The following is an 18,905-nucleotide window of genomic DNA, read 5'->3' on the forward strand; positions in this document are numbered from 1 at the left end:
GGTTGAAAAGTGACTTACGGTTGCGGAGTTAGGTGTCATAAGAGAGTCTTGCATGTAAACTTTAACGTTGACCTGAAAATGACCTTTGACCTTACCATGTGACCTCCGACTGCAGCATAACATACAGGTCCTCCAAGTCCATCTACCATTTAAGTTTGGTTGAAAAGCGACTTATGGTTGTGGGGTTATGTGTTGTGGAGTTATAGGTTTGTGACGGACGGACGACAGACGACGGACGACATTTGGATCCCTAAGTCTCGCCTTCACCTCTGGTGGGCGAGACAAAAATGAACTGAATTGAATTCGTGAAATTAAAAATTGAATTAAATCATGTGAAATGAAAATGAGATTGAATGAGAAAATGAACTGAATTGAATCACGTGAAATGGAAATGAAATTATGTAATGTGAAACAAAAAAAAATGAATCGTGGCAAAATGAATTACATTAAATCTTGTGAAATGGAATTGAATCATGCGAAATGGAAATGAAATTGAATCATTTCAATGAAGACAATGAAAATGAAATATATAATCATGTAGGTAAGAATAGAAGCAGAATAAAATCACAAGAGATGGAAATGATTTGGAATTAAAGCATACTGGCAAATAAGGATATCTTTTTTTCTTTTATTTCTTCGTAAATCAAATTTCAGTGCAGGTTTTCTCAGATTTTTTTTCATTTTGAAATGTTAAAAGAAAATGAAAAGATATGATTTCAAAAGAAATGTATATGATATAAATTGTTTGATATCATCAAAAAGTAAAAAGCGTTTAGAGATATGTTATGTGATAATTAAAAATGTTAATTATTATTTTTTTTTAGGTGACTTTGTCCTGAACAGTCATGTGACATTTTCATGTAATATTTTTCAAAAGAAGGAAAATAAAGAGATACTTAAAAATAAAAGAACCTTAAAGTCGTGAAGAAGACAAAATCATGTTAGGTTATATAAATTAAACAATCATGTAAAGTTATCAGGGAATCGAAGGAAAGTTACAGTGACGAGAATTTATCAGAAGTATGTATAAATTTGATTTGGTGAGGTATAACTAGGCTGTAAAGTAAATAATCATAATAGGGAATTTGTATTAAATAAAATGATTAAAGGAATGTGTGACGTAACTGGATATAATTGATATACACTGTAAAAAATGAAGTGCTAATTAAGCACTTAAGTGCTTGTATAGTGACTGCACTACGAGTGCTGATTTTCTAGTTTAAATTTGAACTAGAAAATCAGCACTCGTAGTGCAGTCACATACAAGCACGGTATAAAATAGCACTTCATTTTTACAGTATACGAGATGGAGAATAATATCAATCCTTCATGAAATCAGGTGAATAGGCTAGCAAAGTTGGCGTCAGCGCAGAGGATTATCCTTTGTTCATGGGGGGGGGGGGGGCATCTATTGCTGCCTCCCACAAACACAAAAGATAATCTTTTGCTCTGACGCCCATGCTCACTGGGCGAACGTTGTTGAGATTTTGGATTCCAACGTTTCTGGCGAGCGTTCAGTGAATAATCCTTGCGACAGTTTGCCTGCTATATCAAAATTTACTTGAGAACTGTCATTTCAACTTATCCTTATTTTTCCCGGCTCAATTGTTTTTATACATTTTCCCTCCACCTGTTTTTGTATGATTATCTCCCGGGGATTATCTTAAACATTTCATTTTTGTCTGTGCACAACCTACATGTACCTGTTATATACTATTATGTGGCATGTAGACCATGGGTATTTAGTTAACCTATACCACCATGGATCCATAATACCACCATGGACCTATAGGACCATGATACCACTAAGGCTACTTAGTTGAGTGCGCAATGGTCAATAAAATATTTGAATTTATTGTATTTTTTTTATTCTGACAAATAAAATGCCAAATAATGAATATTAGAATGATAAATCAACAGAATGTGTGATGTAAGTGGTATCATTTACGTTGAATAGGTATTACTCGTAGTATTTATATCACCAAAAATATTAATAAACAGGTGAACAAATAACTTCAATGACCAGTTCTTGAATCTTAAATCTCTCGTTAGACTAGTTTTAGTCAAACGTTGCTTCTTAAGTTCGTTTATTTCCTGCATTAATCGGATAATAATCTTAAAACAGAATGAAGCGTTTCTTGGTGTTTGTTCTTGTTTATTCTCTTGGCTGAATTCATGGGTGATAGCATAAAACTATTGTGAATTAACATTAGTCGTTTCATTATAGAATTTAGTAATTGTCCCCACCAATGTCGTTTTAATATTAACATTCCAAATATGTTTCTTGTTTGATTTCACTAAATCGATATGCAGTTGTGTTCTGAAATAAAATATTTTTGGTCCATTAGTTGTATCATAAAAAAACATGATATTACAAGAAAAGTGCTAGGCGTGCAAAAATGTCCGATAACTTAACAATATTATTTAATGATACCAAAATTGCCATGTTTTCCCCAATATCGTTTTATTTCCAAAATACCCTCGCAATAAACCATACGAAAATGAACATTATGAACGTTATTTATCTTCTTGAACAGAGGTTGCCATGAAGACAAACTTAATATCTCATAGGTGCATCGTAACGAATTATATTGCGAGAATATTCCATAATGTGATTTCATAAATAGCAAGGATATTGAATACATTATCACGATAATGCCCTATTATGAGAATAAAGTGAGGTTACAACATGAGCCTTCCCATGGACCTACATTGTGCAACATGCTATGATATGCATTGAAAGTAGGAATGCAACAAATACCTTCATAAAGTGTTCATTGGTGTGCTATTCTAGTCACCTGGTCTATTCAATTTCTTCATCCTGCTATGCTAGACAAGCTTACGTAATATCTTGCTTTGAAATCTGCATATCTTAATGAAAGAAATGAAAGGTCATTTGACCAAAATTGTCCATGAAGTAACTACGAACTGGTCTATTGATTCATGGAGCTTACTTCCCCTTTCTCATGCAAGAAATATAAAAAAAAATCGCACGCTCACTGTAGCCTTTAAAGGGATGCTCCGGGCTGGAGATATATCTAAATATATAGAGTAAAATTCACAAAGCAAAATGCTGAAAATTAATCAAAATCGGATAAGAAGTACGAAGTTATTGAAATTTTGTAGAAGTTTATCAATATTTTGAGAAGTTATGCACATCATCATGAATATTCATTAGGTGGGCTGATGTCACATCCCCACTTTCCTTTTTCTAATGTCATTACATGAAATCATAAATGTTTCATTTTTTCATACATGTGTAAATGATGTGTCTCCATTGTGATAAAATAAGTTGCGGCAATAATAACTACTGCACAGTTGTCAATCGAATTGTTTTAGTTCTTGGTAGAACAATTTTGAATTAACCTAATTTCATATAATAAAATACAAAGGAACAAGTGGGGATATGACATCATCAGCCCATCTAATGAATATTCATAAATACATGCCTAGAACTGTTTCGCCGGAATAATGCAAATCTTTAAAATTCAATAACTTCGTTATTTGTTATCCAATTTTGATCAAATTTTCAGCATTTTGCATTGTGAATTTTACTCTATTTATTGAGATATAAATATATATAGCCTGGATTAATGGCAACGGGTGATGTTGCAAAATCATGGGAAAACTGAAAAGTGATGTGTTGAAAATAGATAATTGAGGATATTCCTATTTTATTACATCACAAAACAAGACGAAATATACATCAAAGCCGTAAGTGTTTTAAAGTTTGATGAATTAATGACTTTCCGTTCTAACAATGGATTCAAACTTGGGGAATAATTTCTTGCAAGACTTTTATTTCTTCGTAAATCAAATTTCAGTGCAGGTTTTTTCAGATTTTTTTCCATTTTGAATTGTTAAAAGAAAATGAAAAGATATGATTTCAAAAGAAATGTATATGATATAAATTGTTTGATATCATTAAAACATAATAAGCGTTTAGAGATATGTTATGTGATAATGAATAATGTTAATTGTTATTTTTTTTAGGTGACTTTGTCCTGAACAGTCATGTGACATTTTCATGTAATATTTTTCAAAAGAAGGAAAATAAAGAGATACTTAAAATAAAAGAACCTTAAAGTCGTGAAGAAGACAAAATCATGTTAGGTTATATAAATTAAACAATCATGTGAAGTTATCAGGGAATCGAAGGAAAGTAAAAGTGACGAGAATTTATCAGAAATATGTATAAATTTGTTTCGGTGAAGTATAACTAGGCTGTAAAATAAATAATCATAATAGGGAATTTCTATTAAATAAAATGATTAAATGAATGTGTGACGTAACTGGATATAATTGACATACACTGTAAAAAATGAAGTGCTAATTTAGCACTTAAGTGCTTGTATAGTGACTGTACTACGAGTGCTGATTTTCTAGTTTAAATTTGAACTAGAAAATCAGCACTCGTAGTGCAGTCACATACAAGCACGGTATAAAATAGCACTTCATTTTTACAGTATACTAGATGGAGAATAATATCAATCCTTCATTAAATCAGGTGAAATAGGCTAGCAAAGTTGGCGTCAGCGCAGAGGATTATCCTTTGTTCATGGGGGGGGGGGGGGACATCTATTGCTGCCTCCCCCAAACACAAAAGATAATCATTTGCTCTGACGCCCATGCTCACTGGGCGAACGTTGTTGTGATTTTGGATTCCAACGTTTCTGGCGAGTGTTCAGTGAATAATCCTTGCGACAGTTTGCTTGCTATATCAAAATTTACTTGAGAACTGTTATTTCAACTTATCCTTATTTTTCCCGGCTCAATTGTTTTTATTCATTTTCCCTCCACCTGTTTTTGTATGATTATCTCCCGGGGATTATCTTAAACATTTCATTTTTGTCTGTGCACAACCTACCTGTTATATACTATTATGTGGCATGGGGTGGCAGGTAGACCATGGGTATTTAGTTCACCTATACCACCATGGATCCATGATACCACCATGGACCTATAGGTCCATGATACCACTAAGGCTACTTGGTTGAGTGCGCAAGGGTCAATAAAATATTTGAATTTATTGTATTTTTTTTATTCTGACAAATAAAATGCCAAATAATGAATATTAGAATGATAAATCAACAGAATGTGTGATGTAAGTGGTATCATTTACGTTGAATAGGTATTACTCGTAGTATTTATATCACAAAAAATATTAATAAACAGGTGAACAAATAACTTCAATGACCAGTTCTTGAATCTTGAATCTCTCGTTAGACTAGTTTTAGTCAAACGTTGCTTCTTAAGTTCGTTTATTTCCTGCATTAATCGGATAATAATCTTAAAACAGAATGAAACGTTTCTTGGTGTTTGTTCTTGTTTCATTTATTATCTCGGCTGAATTTATGGGTGATAGCATAAAACTATTGTGAATTAACATTAGTCGTTTCATTATAGAATTTAGTAATTGTCCCCACCAATGTCGTTTAAATATTAACACACCAAATATGTTTCTTGTTTGATTTCACTAAATCGATATGCAGTTGTGTTCTGAAATAAGATATTTTTGGTCCATTAGTTGTATCATAAAAAACATGATATTACAAGAAAAGTGCTAGGCGTGCAAAAATGTCCGATAACTTAACAATATTATTTAATGATCCAAAAATTGCCATGTTTTCCCCAATGTCGTTTTATTTCCAAAATACCCTCACAATGAACCATACGAAAATGAACATTATGAACGTTATTTATCTTCTTGAACAGAGGTTGCCATAAAGAAAAACTTAATATCTCATAGGTGCATCGTAACGAATTATATTGCGAGAATATTCCATAATGTGATTTCATAAATAGCAAGGCTATTGAATACATTATTACGATAATGCCCTATTATGAGAATAAAGCGAGGTTACAACATGAGCCTTCCCATGGACCTACATTGTGCAACATGCTATGATATGCATTCAAAGTAGGAATGCAACAAATACCTTCATAAAGTGTTCATTGTGTGCTATTCTAGTCACCTGGTCTATTCAATTTCTTCATCCTGCTATGTTAGACAAGCTTACGTAATATCTTGCTTTGAAATCTGCCTATCTTAATGAAAGAAATGAAAGGTCATTTGACAAAAATTTTCCATGAAGTAACTACGAACTGGTCTATTGATTCATGGAGCTTACTTCCCCTTTCTCATGCAAGAAGTATTAAAAAAAATCGCATGCTCACTGTAGCCTTTAAAGGGATGCTCCGGGCTGGAGATATATCTAAATATATAGAGTAAAATTCACAAAGCAAAATGCTGAAAATTAATCAAAATCGGATAAGAAGTACGAAGTTATTGAAATTTTGTAGAAGTTTATCAATATTTTGAGAAGTTATGCACATCATCATGAATATTCATTAGGCGGGCTTATGTCACATCCCCACTTTCCTTTTTCTAATGTCATTACATGAAATCATAAATGTTTCATTTTTTCATACATGTGTAAGTGATGTATCTCCATTGTGATAAAATAAGTTGCGGCAATAATAACTAATGCACAGTTGTTAATCCAATTGTTTTAGTTCTTGGTAGAACAATTTTGAATTAACCTAATTTTATATAATAAAATACAAAGGAACAAGTGGGGATATGACATCATCAGCCCATCTAATGAATATTCATAAATACATGCCTAGAACTGTTTCGCCGGAATAATGCAAATCTTTAAAATTCAATAACTTCGTTATTTGTTATCCAATTTTGATCAAATTTTCAGCATTTTGCATTGTGAATTTGACTCTATTTATTGAGATATAAATATATCTAGCCTGGATTAATGGCAACGGGTGATGTTGCAAAATCATGGGAAAACTGAAAAGTGATGTGTTGAAAATAGATAATTGAGGATATTCCTATTTTATTACATCACAAAACAAGACGAAATATACATCAAAGCCGTAAGTGTTTTAAAGTTTGATGAATTAATGACTTTCCGTTCTAACAATGGATTCAAACTTGGGGAATAATTTCTTGCAAGACTTTTATTTCTTCGTAAATCAAATTTCAGTGCAGGTTTTTTCAGATTTTTTCCATTTTGAATTGTTAAAAGAAAATGAAAAGATATGATTTCAAAAGAAATGTATATGATATAAATTGTTTGATATCATTAAAACATAATAAGCGTTTAGAGATATGTTATGTGATAATGAATAATGTTAATTGTTATTTTTTTTAGGTGACTTTGTCCTGAACAGTCATGTGACATTTTCATGTAATATTTTTCAAAAGAAGGAAAATAAAGAGATACTTAAAATAAAAGAACCTTAAAGTCGTGAAGAAGACAAAATCATGTTAGGTTATATAAATTAAACAATCATGTGAAGTTATCAGGGAATCGAAGGAAAGTAAAAGTGACGAGAATTTATCAGAAGTATGTATAAATTTGATTTGGTGAAGTATAACTAGGCTGTAAAATAAATAATCATAATAGGGAATTTCTATTAAATAAAATGATTAAATGAATGTGTGACGTAACTGGATATAATTGATATACACTGTAAAAAATGAAGTGCTAATTTAGCACTTAGGTGCTTGTATAGTGACTGCACTACGAGTGCTGATTTTCTAGTTTAAATTTGAACTAGAAAATCAGCACTCGTAGTGCAGTCACATACAAGCACTGTATAAAATAGCACTTCATTTTTACAGTATACTAGATGGAGAATAATATCAATCCTTCATTAAATCAGGTGAAATAGGCTAGCAAAGTTGGCGTCAGCGCAGAGGATTATCCTTTGTTCATGGGGGGGGGGGGGACATCTATTGCTGCCTCCCCCAAACACAAAAGATAATCTTTTGCTCTGACGCCCATGCTCACTGGGCGAACGTTGTTGTGATTTTGGATTCCAACGTTTCTGGCGAGCGTTCAGTGAATAATCCTTGCGACAGTTTGCTTGCTATATCAAAATTTACTTGAGAACTGTTATTTCAACTTATCCTTATTTTTCCCGGCTCAATTGTTTTTAGTCATTTTCCCTCCACCTGTTTTTGTATAATTATCTCCCGGGGATTATCTTAAACATTTCATTTTTGTCTGTGCACAACCTACCTGTTATATACTATTATGTGGCATGGGGTGGCAGGTAGACCATGGGTATTTAGTTAACCTATACCACCATGGATCCATGATACCACCATGGACCTATAGGTCCATGATACCACTAAGGCTACTTGGTTGAGTGCGCAAGGGTCAATAAAATATTTGAATTTATTGTATTTTTTTTATTCTGACAAATAAAATGCCAAATAATGAATATTAGAATGATAAATCAACAGAATGTGTGATGTAAGTGGTATCATTTACGTTGAATAGGTATTACTCGTAGTATTTATATCACCAAAAATATTAATAAACAGGTGAACAAATAACTTCAATGACCAGTTCTTGAATCTTGAATCTCTCGTTAGACTAGTTTTAGTCAAACGTTGCTTCTTAAGTTCGTTTATTTCCTGCATTAATCGGATAATAATCTTAAAACAGAATGAAGCGTTTCTTGGTGTTTGTTCTTGTTTCATTTATTCTCTCGGCTGAATTTATGGGTGATAACATAAAACTATTGTGAATTAACATTAGTCGTTTCATTATAGAATTTAGTAATTGTCCCCACCAATGTCGTTTAAATATTAACATTCCAAATGTGTTTCTTGTTTGATTTCACTAAATCGATATGCAGTTGTGTTCTGAAATAAGATATTTTTGGTCCATTAGTTGTATCATAAAAAACATAATATTACAAGAAAAGTGCTAGGCGTGCAAAAATGTCCGATAACTTAACAATATTATTTAATGATACCAAAATTGCCATGTTTTCCCCAATGTCGTTTTATATCCAAAACACCCTCGCAATGAACCATACGAAAATGAACATTATGAACGTTATTTATCTTCTTGAACAGAGGTTGCCATAAAGACAAACTTAATATCTCATAGGTGCATCGTAACAAATTATATTGCGAGAATATTCCATAATGTGATTTCATAAATAGCAAGGCTATTGAATACATTATTACGATAATGCCCTATTATGAGAATAAAGCGAGGTTACAACATGAGCCTTCCCATGGACCTACATTGTTCAACATGCTATGATATGCATTCAAAGTAGGAATGCAACAAATACCTTCATAAAGTGTTCATTGGTGTGCTATTCTAGTCACCTGGTCTATTCAATTTCTTCATCCTGCTATGTAAGACAAGCTTACGTAATATCTTGCTTTGAAATCTGCCTATCTTAATGAAAGAAATGAAAGGTCATTTGACAAAAAATTTCCACGAAGTAACTACGAACTGGTCTATTGATTCATGGAGCTTACTTCCCCTTTCTCATGCAAGAAGTACACTCTTAAAAACGTTGGGCAACATACGGTCCACACAACAATTGGTTAAAACTTTATCAAATTCTGAGTAGCTTTAAACCAATAATGTGTGCTTTTGGTGAAAACTACACAGTATTGGTTGAAAACTACCCAGAGTTGGATAATGTTTTAACCAATTGTTGTGTGGACCGTATGTTGCCCAACGTTTTTAAGAGTGTATAAAAAAAAATCGCACGCTCACTGTAGCCTTTAAAAGGATGCTCCGGGCTGGAGATATATCTAAATATATAGAGTAAAATTCACAAAGCAAAATGCTGAAAATTAATCAAAATCGGATAAGAAGTACGAAGTTATTGAAATTTTGTAGAAGTTTATCAATATTTTGAGAAGTTATGCACATCATCATGAATATTCATTAGGCGGGCTTATGTCACATCCCCACTTTCCTTTTTCTAATGCCATTACATGAAATCATAAATGTTTCATTTTTTCATACATGTGTAAGTGATGTATCTCCATTGTGATAAAATAAGTTGCGGCAATAATAACTAATGCACAGTTGTTAATCCAATTGTTTTAGTTCTTGGTAGAACAATTTTGAATCAACCTAATTTTATATAATAAAATACAAAGGAACAAGTGGGGATATGACATCATCAGCCCATCTAATGAATATTCATAAATACATGCCTAGAACTGTTTCGCCGGAATAATGCAAATCTTTAAAATTCAATAACTTCGTTATTTGTTATCCAATTTTGATCAAATTTTCAGCATTTTGCATTGTGAATTTGACTCTATTTATTGAGATATAAATATATCTAGCCTGGATTAATGGCAACGGGTGATGTCGCAAAATCATGGGAAAACTGAAAAGTGATGTGTTGAAAATAGATAATTGAGGATATTCCTATTTTATTACATCACAAAACAAGACGAAATATACATCAAAGCCGTAAGTGTTTTAAAGTTTGATGAATTAATGACTTTCCGTTCTAACAATGGATTCAAATTTGGGGAATAATTTCTTGCAATTAAGACTGACCAAAAAACCTAATAGAATTTTCATGGCTCTTTATAATTTTGACCAATAAAGGAAGCTAATCGTTAATTATTGTTTTTGATCATTATCTACTTTCATACTGATTTACATTAATAAAAAAATTATCTGCAGATGGTCAGAGACGTCGTCGACGTCGTCGTGTTCCTGCTATACATACGGTAAAGGACCATAATAAAAGAAGTGTGTTTGGTAAGATATATCCTATTCATCACTTTACTCATACTTTGATAGTTTCAGAATAAATTGATAAACGAGGAGTCTCCGCAATATCAATAATTTGAACGCCCCTGCATCTCGTCTGCATTACGTGATTCAATACAGCAGTAGTGCTAACAAAGATGATGATAATTAAATTGACCCTAAATAACCTTTGACCCTTTATCATGCCATCTGAAACTCGTGCAAAATAATAAGTGATACTTGACTGCCCTTATGTACAAGGTTCATGAATTACATGACATTTCAAAGAGATTTCAATGTTAATATATCCCCAAATGATCAATTCATGCGAGCTGAGACTCGTGCAAGATTACTGATACTTTATTCCCCTTATATCCAAGTTTCATGAAATGGGTCCATATACTTTTTTTTTCAGTTATTGAAATGTTCAGGAAAACATTACTTGATACAATATGTTATAATACTTTATGCAATATGAGATAAAATAAACCAGATCTTCTGTTTAAGGGGTACTCGAGCTCCAGGCCAAAAAATACATATAATATGATTCGAACAGAAAAAAAGAATCAGACAAACGCCACAGTCTGAAAATTTTATCAAAATCGGACAAGGAATAACGAAGTTATGACATTTAAAGATTTGCATTATTTCGGGGAAACAGTTCTGTGCATGTCTTCATGAATATTCAATGAGCAAACTGACTTCTTTTTGTGTTTTATTAGACAATTTACATGAAATCAGGTTTATTTGATCTTTTTTCATCCAAAAACTACAAAAATTAGATTGGCAATTGATTTAATGCAATAGATATTCACTGCTGCTGAAAATATAAAATTATCTGTATCGTGCACTAGATTGAATATACTCAATAATCAGTGCCTGAACTTGAATGATCGTTAAACAATAAAGATTCAATAATGATTTTCTTTATAATTAAAGAACATAACAAGTGGAGCGCCTCTGGCAGTCTCGCCTACATTACGCGATTCAATATAGCAGCAGTGCTGACTTTAAACATGACAGTAAAAAAATATTTACAAAAAACACCATTCATATATTATACTACGTTCATTGACTCTAAATGACAGTTGACCTTGATCATGTGACATACGACTTGTGCAAACCGATCAGTGATAATATGTCCACGTTTCATGAACTTTATCTATAAACTTTCAAAGTTATGATGGCAATTTAACAATTACACCTAAAATTGCCAAAGTTCATTGACCTTAATAAATGACCTTTGACCTTAGTCATGTGACCTGAAACTTGTATGGGATTTTAAGTGATACATACTCTTATGTCCAAGTTTTAAAACCTAGATCAATAAATTTTCAAAGTTATGATGGTAACAAATACCTCTAACATGCCCAAAGTTCATTGACCGTAGCCAGCCATGTGACCTTAAATTTGGGCAGGATGTTCAGCAATACTTCATTAACATCGTGTCCAAGTTTCATGAACTAGGTTCATATACTTTCTAAGTTGTGTTGTCATTTCAAAAACTTAACGTTAGGATAAGATTACAATGTTGACGCTGCTGCAGCCATCGGAAAAGCGGCGTCTATACGATAGTCTCGCTCTGCTATAGAGGCGAGACAATGTAAAACATAACAATTTTACTAAATAGGTTCATTATTGCGGACTGAAATAATCGCTAGAGGGTATTCATTTGTCTCGCAATCTACTATGGTCAAAGGAAATTCGTGATCACTCTCGCAAAAAGTGTTCACTAGCTTTCTAGGAAATTCGTGATCACTCTCGCTAAAAGTGTTCACTAGCTTACAAGTTCACGAGCTTTCGAGTGCCGCTGCAACTCTATATCAAGTGACGAAAATTATCTGATAACGGAGTCTTTTTATACCAATCCCCAGGACCGTACGCACGAACGCGGGAACAATAGGTGGGCACTGATCCTTTGTGTGATTGGTCGGGCGTTTCACCAATCAGTGCGTCGATGTACGGTGCGGCCGGTGATCCGTATATGCAAATAAGCCTGAGGTATATGCAAATACGCCGCGAGTCGGCAATATGCAAATAAGACAAAATTGGCGGGCTCGCTAGTTTCCCGTGGGTGGGGGTTGACTAGCTGAGCGGTCCCATGCCGCCGGGCTAGCTGCATCATGCACGCATGCCCGTCCCATAGGGATGCATACGCACTCACACGCTGGCGATCCGTTCCAAGGACCCCCGTTTTCACAAACATTTGTAGTTCCGAAGCCCGTTTCGAGGACCCTCCTTTTTACAATAAGCCCGCTCCAAGGCCCCCGTTTTTTGTCTCGACCGCGGCACACCCCTACCACTTTTTTGGTCGAGTACACCCCCCCCTCCGGGGACAATTACAGTCACCTGTTAGCGAATTCATTACGGATTCATTATCTAAGCGATGAATGTCCATCTCTTTATAGGTCCATGGGTGGAAGAAAGTCCCCGTTCAGTGAGAAGCTTCGCACCGTTTCGCATCGCGAACAATAGATTTCTTTCGAAAATCTTCCAACCGTGGATTCCATTTAAAGATTGCTTATATTTGAGGTGTGTCTCCGTGTCCGGATGACGATAAGGCCGCATACTACAATAACATCTTCAAGCAGAATGAAGCGTCTTATGGGACTTGCTCTGGTTGCATTGATTTTAGTGGCTGCTTTGCTAGATGATGCAGGTTAGTAGTACATCGATAATATACTTATAAAAAAAAAATGGTTGATCAGTTTCAGACTTTAATCTAATTTTTCATCATTGAGTTTCTTTCCTTCTAAAATCACATACTACTAGAAAACCAAAATAAATGTTATCAAGATTAATTCATGCCACAGCCACATCAACCGGATGACACGACATTTGCTCCGTTGACAATTGCTCCAGGCTTTATTTCATCTAAGATATAAGGTGAGGGTTAAGGCAATAGGGTTTTATGTTAGGTTTAGGATAGGGTATATAGTGTTAATTCCAGGCCGGGTTGAAGTTGGTCAATCCATTAATGTGTTGAATTTGCAGCGGAGCAATGGTCGACGGAGCAAATGTCATGGAACCCACTTACCGACTCTAAATCAAGTGAATAGCTTTTGTCGATTGATTTGGAGTCGTACCCGCAGAGGTGACTGTAACATAAACTTAAGGTGTGCATAATATGGCCTTTATCAGAACTATTAATGACACACAAAACATCGTAATATCTATAAAGCACTTTCTATCACAATCTTACTCATTGCGCCATTATCTGTGAATATACAAATCTTAAAGAACACATTTTATAACAAATTCAAAATGCACATGAGCAGAATTGCTTACAACAGCATAGTGCGATTATTAGTAATGAATTGCAAATCTCGCGATAAGACCGACTCGATTTGCTTTGCTTGATATCTGAATCAATCAAAAATTGGTTTTAATTGGAAAATCGATAAAAAGAAAAAAGTTGTCAATTTAAATCTTTAATCACTACGTATGCACTCATCATAGCCATAAGACTTAATGATGTGAAATCTGATTACATTATTATTTCAAATCATATTGCTCTACACATCTAACATACAAGATTATGATAAAGCCTTGTCCTTAGTCAGTTACCCCGCTGTGGTGACATAATTTTAAAAATTGTTTTGACAATTTTTGTAAATTTTTTTTATTTTTTTTATTCTTTGTATAAATGCTTGCCTTTTTTACTCAGTAACTTTAAATTAATTTCAATGTTATTTGTTCGTTTCCATTTCCCAATTTCCACAATCTTAAATGAAGACTTTTGGAGTGTGCATGGACTCGGCACAGTAAAAGTGGTTGCAGGCTGCAAATGTTGGTATAATTCATGGGGATTTCAAAAAATTTACTCAGATCATTATGAAAAAATACTATATTCCACAGATGCCACAACCAACCGTCGTCGTCCCACTTCTCTCAATCGTCGACGTGAACCCATGACAACTCGACGTTCTGACACGACTTCAACTCGTCGTAGGCCACAATCTACAAGGAGGAGATATAACTCTGGTATGTGCACATCAAGTCGCACACAATATACAGTGCAACCTTTAAGACAAGGACACCAGGATTCACGATTAATTCTTCCAAAATTATCACATGATTTATGGGATTTCATTTACACCATCATTAAATTTTAGATTTGATAATCTATCTTGCTATCAGTTTTTAATATAATATTTTGATGCCTGATATGAAAGTCTCACGCATAGATAAACAAAAAGAGATACACTGACATTGCAATGCCTAATACAACATTGCATAGAATATGATACAGCCATTGCCGCCAAGCGTAAGAACATGATGACACCATAATTTTGAACTAATCTCAAAATGAGAATGGAATTGGATTCACAAAAAAGTCTGTTCCCAAATTGTTTCTGAACTGTGTCAGTATTATTGTAATATGCAATTAATAAGCCTGTTCACAACTACGCACGAGCAGTAAAATGTCATATGTGGTTTACAAATTCAATGACATTGGCATTTGTGATTTGATGATGTATTCCTTTTAAAATGTTCGTTTCATCAAATCCAAGCTGAAGAGTAACAAAGTCTTTATAATCAATGGTATTTGACAGTATGTACTTATTTCAGTAACCAGATTGTACTTCAATTTTCTGTAAAAATTGTGCATTGTCTTGTGCCAATCTCGATTATGCAATGCAATAGAGATCATCAGCTTGAAGGACATGTCCACCAAAAAAAAAAGTTGATATGAATAAAAGAGAAAAATCAAACAAGCGTAACACTAACATTTTCATCAAAATCGGATGTAAAATACGAAAGTTATGACATTTTAACAATTTTGCTTAACTTCACAAAACAGTAATATGCACATCCTGGTCGGTATGCAAATAAGGGGACTGATGACAACACCGACTTACTATGAAATATCTTAATTTTCTCCTCATTGTAATGTGAAACACAGTAGTATTCTACCTGAACATGTGGATTTAATAGTGTCTAAGCATTTTGTGGTTCTGTCAAGTTGGTCATTATTGTCCAATCTGTAAAAATCGAAGTATTGTTTACTAGTAATTCAAACAATGAAAAATAGTGAGTGAGAGATATCATTGACTCTTTGCATATAACTGTTTTGTGAAAAATAAGTGAAACTTTAAAATGTCAAAACTTAGTCACCAAATTTTGATGAAATTTCAGCATTATGCTTGTTTAATTTTTCTTTATTAATTCAAATCATCATTTCCTGGGGTGAACTTGACCTGTAAGCATGAATGATATATATTGTTTTTACCAAAGTAGGGAGGAAAGTAGACATTTATGTTTAGGAAAAAAAATCACTTTTTTGCATTTAAACAGAAAACATTATTTTGCTCCTTACAGATGAATCTACAAAAGAGGATATTATGGTCATCAACCAAGAAATAGATGCTCTCAAGATGGAGAAAGAAGGTAAACTTCTCTTTGATGCACTACCAAACAACATGACCAAGACGCACTAAAAGCATTATGATATCACGTAGTGCATGAATTTACATGTCAATACAAGTGATGGTTTCTTCAAACCCGTTTGAAGATCATTAAAACAATATATTAAATACCACTTGTAGTAAATTTATGATTTGTTTTCTTTGAAGTTTATGTGTGATGTTTGTAGTGCCATCTTAAATATACACTAGAATAAAGTTGGAATGGATTGAATGATGTGAATATACGAGATGAAAATGGAAATGGTTTCATATTATTCAAAATCAACTGAATCACGTAAAAGGCAAATGGAATTGAATATGTGAGATTAAAATTGAATCCAATCATGTGAAATGAAAATGGAATTGAATCATGTGAAATGGAAATGAAATTGAATGACAAAATGAATTGAATAATCTGAAATGGAAATGATATTGAATCATAAGAAAATGGATTGAATCATGTGAATTGAATTGAATAATGTGAAATGGCAATGAAATCGAATCATGTGAAATAGAAATGATTGAATCATGAGAAAATGAATTGAATTTAACAAGTGAAATTCAATTCGACTGAATCATGCGAAATGGAAATGACTGAATCATTAGACAAGGCAAAAGCGATTTTGTGTCTCGCCCACTTATGAAAATAACCAGAAATATCGTGATGTGCGAGGGCACGCAACAGAACGTAAACTTTAATGTTGACCTGAAAATGACCTTTAACCTTACCATGTGACCTCCGACTGAAGCATCAGATGCAAGTCCCCCAAGTCCATCTACCATACAAGTTTGGTTGAAAAGCGACTTACGGTTGCGGAGTTAGGTGTCATAAGAGAGTCTTGCATGTAAACTTTAACGTTGACCTGAAAATGACCTCTGACCTTACCATGTGACCTCCGACTGCAGCATCAGATGCAGGTCCCCCAAATCCATCTACCATACAAGTTTGGATGAAAAGCGACTCACAGTTGCGGAGTTAGGTGTCATAAGAGAGTCTTCCATGTAAACTTTAACGTTGACCTGAAAATGACCTTTGACCTTACCATGTGACCTCCAACTGTAGCATAACATGCAGGTCTCCCCAGTCCATCTACCATCCAAGTTTGGTTGAAAAGTGACTTACGGTTGCGGAGTTAGGTCCCAGGTAACAATACAGCGTTGGACAAACGGATCAACGTTGGGAATTTTTTTCCAAACGTTGCCTCAACGTTGGCAAGCAACGTTGCATCATCGATAGAAGTGCACCTCCATACATCGTCAGACCAAAAACATTTCCAACGTCAGTTCAACCTTGTCCACCATCAATACTCCAACGTTGGTCTCATGTCGGCTGAGTCATCAATAACAGCGTTGCTGCAACGTTCATGGGCAACGCTGCAGCAGCAATGGAAGTCCACACGCATACATCGTCAATCCAACTATGTTTACAACGTTGGTTCAACGCTGTCCCGCAACAATGCTCCAACGTTGTCTTGCAACATTGCTCCAACATTGTTACAACGTTGTCACAACGTTGCTCCAACATTGCTCCAACTTTATTCCAACGTATGGCAATAATTAACAAAATATTAATTGGTTTCAAAGTGAAGTCCACCGTTACAACTCTACGCTCTAATCTTTATCATCATATCTTATCCTATCCTAAAATCTTACATCCTAATCCTATCATCCTACACCTATCAACTGAATCCTGTCATTGACTCCTTATATGAAGAGCTCACTTGCAAAAGGGGTTAGGTCAATTTTTCATCAAATTTGATTTTTTTTGGTCCCAATGTATAGATTTTTAGTAGCTCTATAAGATGATACCAAAGAAAAGTTGAAATTCCTATTTAAAAGTGATCAAAAATGGCAAAGAAAAATCACTTTAAAAAAAGGGGTTAGGTCAATTTCAGTTTAGTTGCAAAAGGGATTAGGTCCACACCGAATTTATTTGGAAAAGAATATTTTAAAAAATATGAAAAAAGGTAGATTTCTTTTATACCCAATTTTATGTTGTCATGGTAGGGAATCTTGAAAATTTAGTTTCGCATAAGAGTATGCAATATAGGAGAATTAAAAAAAATGATTTTCTTGGAGTGGACCTAACCCCTTTTGCAAACAAACTCTTCTGAAGAGCTCATTTGTCAAAAGGGGTTAGGTCCATTGTTCATAAATTTTATTGTTTTCTGTCTCAAAACCTTTAATTTTTTAGTCGCTTTGATAAAAACAGAAAATTTGAAATTTACATGAAAACGTTAATAAAAGTGGCAAAGAAAAATAACTTTTAATAAAAATAGATTGGTGGATTCATTTCAGTTTACTTGCAAAAGGGGTTAGGTCCACAATGATAATTTTTTAAAGAATTTAAAAAAAAAAATTGAAGACAGGTAGATTTCTTTTATACCCAATTTTATGTTCACATGATAGGGTAGTACATCATGACAATTTAGTTTCTCATAAGAATACTGTATTGCAGTGAGAATAAAAAACATGTTTTTTCACAGAATGGTCCAAAGTGGACCTAAGCCCTTTTGCAACTAAACTCTTCATATAGAGCAACTTTGCTATACTTGGTAGAATACAGTAAATATCATTTTTCACATTTAACCTTGAAAATTTCCCTTAGAATAATATGTTTTGATTATGAATGATATGGTAATGGAGCCACATACTTTTCTGAAACTTTTCATGGTGGAAATAATGAATAAACATAAATACTTTAGTTGTTATAGCAATATTACCTAAAATTTTGGTAATTTACTGATGTAATGAATATTCATGAGTGCATAATCATTATGTCCAGATGAGGCAGGTATGGCAGCGTTGGTCCAATGTTGGTTCAACGTTGGGTAACGTTGATCCAACGTTGGTCTAATGTTGGTCCAATGTTGATGGAGAGTTGATTCAACGTTAGTCCAACGTTGGCGTAAACGTTGATTCAATGTTTGTCTAATGTCAGTTC

The 18,905-nt window shown here is 33.8% G+C and overlaps 1 protein-coding gene across 1 annotated transcript; it reads left to right on the plus strand.

Moving 5' to 3' along the window:
* Positions 1 to 12,962: 12,962 nt before the first annotated feature.
* On the plus strand, positions 12,963 to 16,110 carry LOC129260475 (uncharacterized). Its single transcript, XM_054898449.2, has 3 exons — positions 12,963 to 13,212; positions 14,412 to 14,537; positions 15,876 to 16,110. The coding sequence occupies exons 1-3, from the start codon at positions 13,104 to 13,106 to the stop codon at positions 15,992 to 15,994; spliced, it is 354 nt and encodes a 117-aa protein (XP_054754424.2). The 5' UTR covers positions 12,963 to 13,103; the 3' UTR covers positions 15,995 to 16,110.
* The last annotated feature ends 2,795 nt before the right edge of the window (positions 16,111 to 18,905 follow it).

The sequence above is a fragment of the Lytechinus pictus genome, chromosome 5, assembly GCF_037042905.1.
Source record: "Lytechinus pictus isolate F3 Inbred chromosome 5, Lp3.0, whole genome shotgun sequence".
Classification (NCBI taxonomy): domain Eukaryota; kingdom Metazoa; phylum Echinodermata; class Echinoidea; order Temnopleuroida; family Toxopneustidae; genus Lytechinus; species Lytechinus pictus.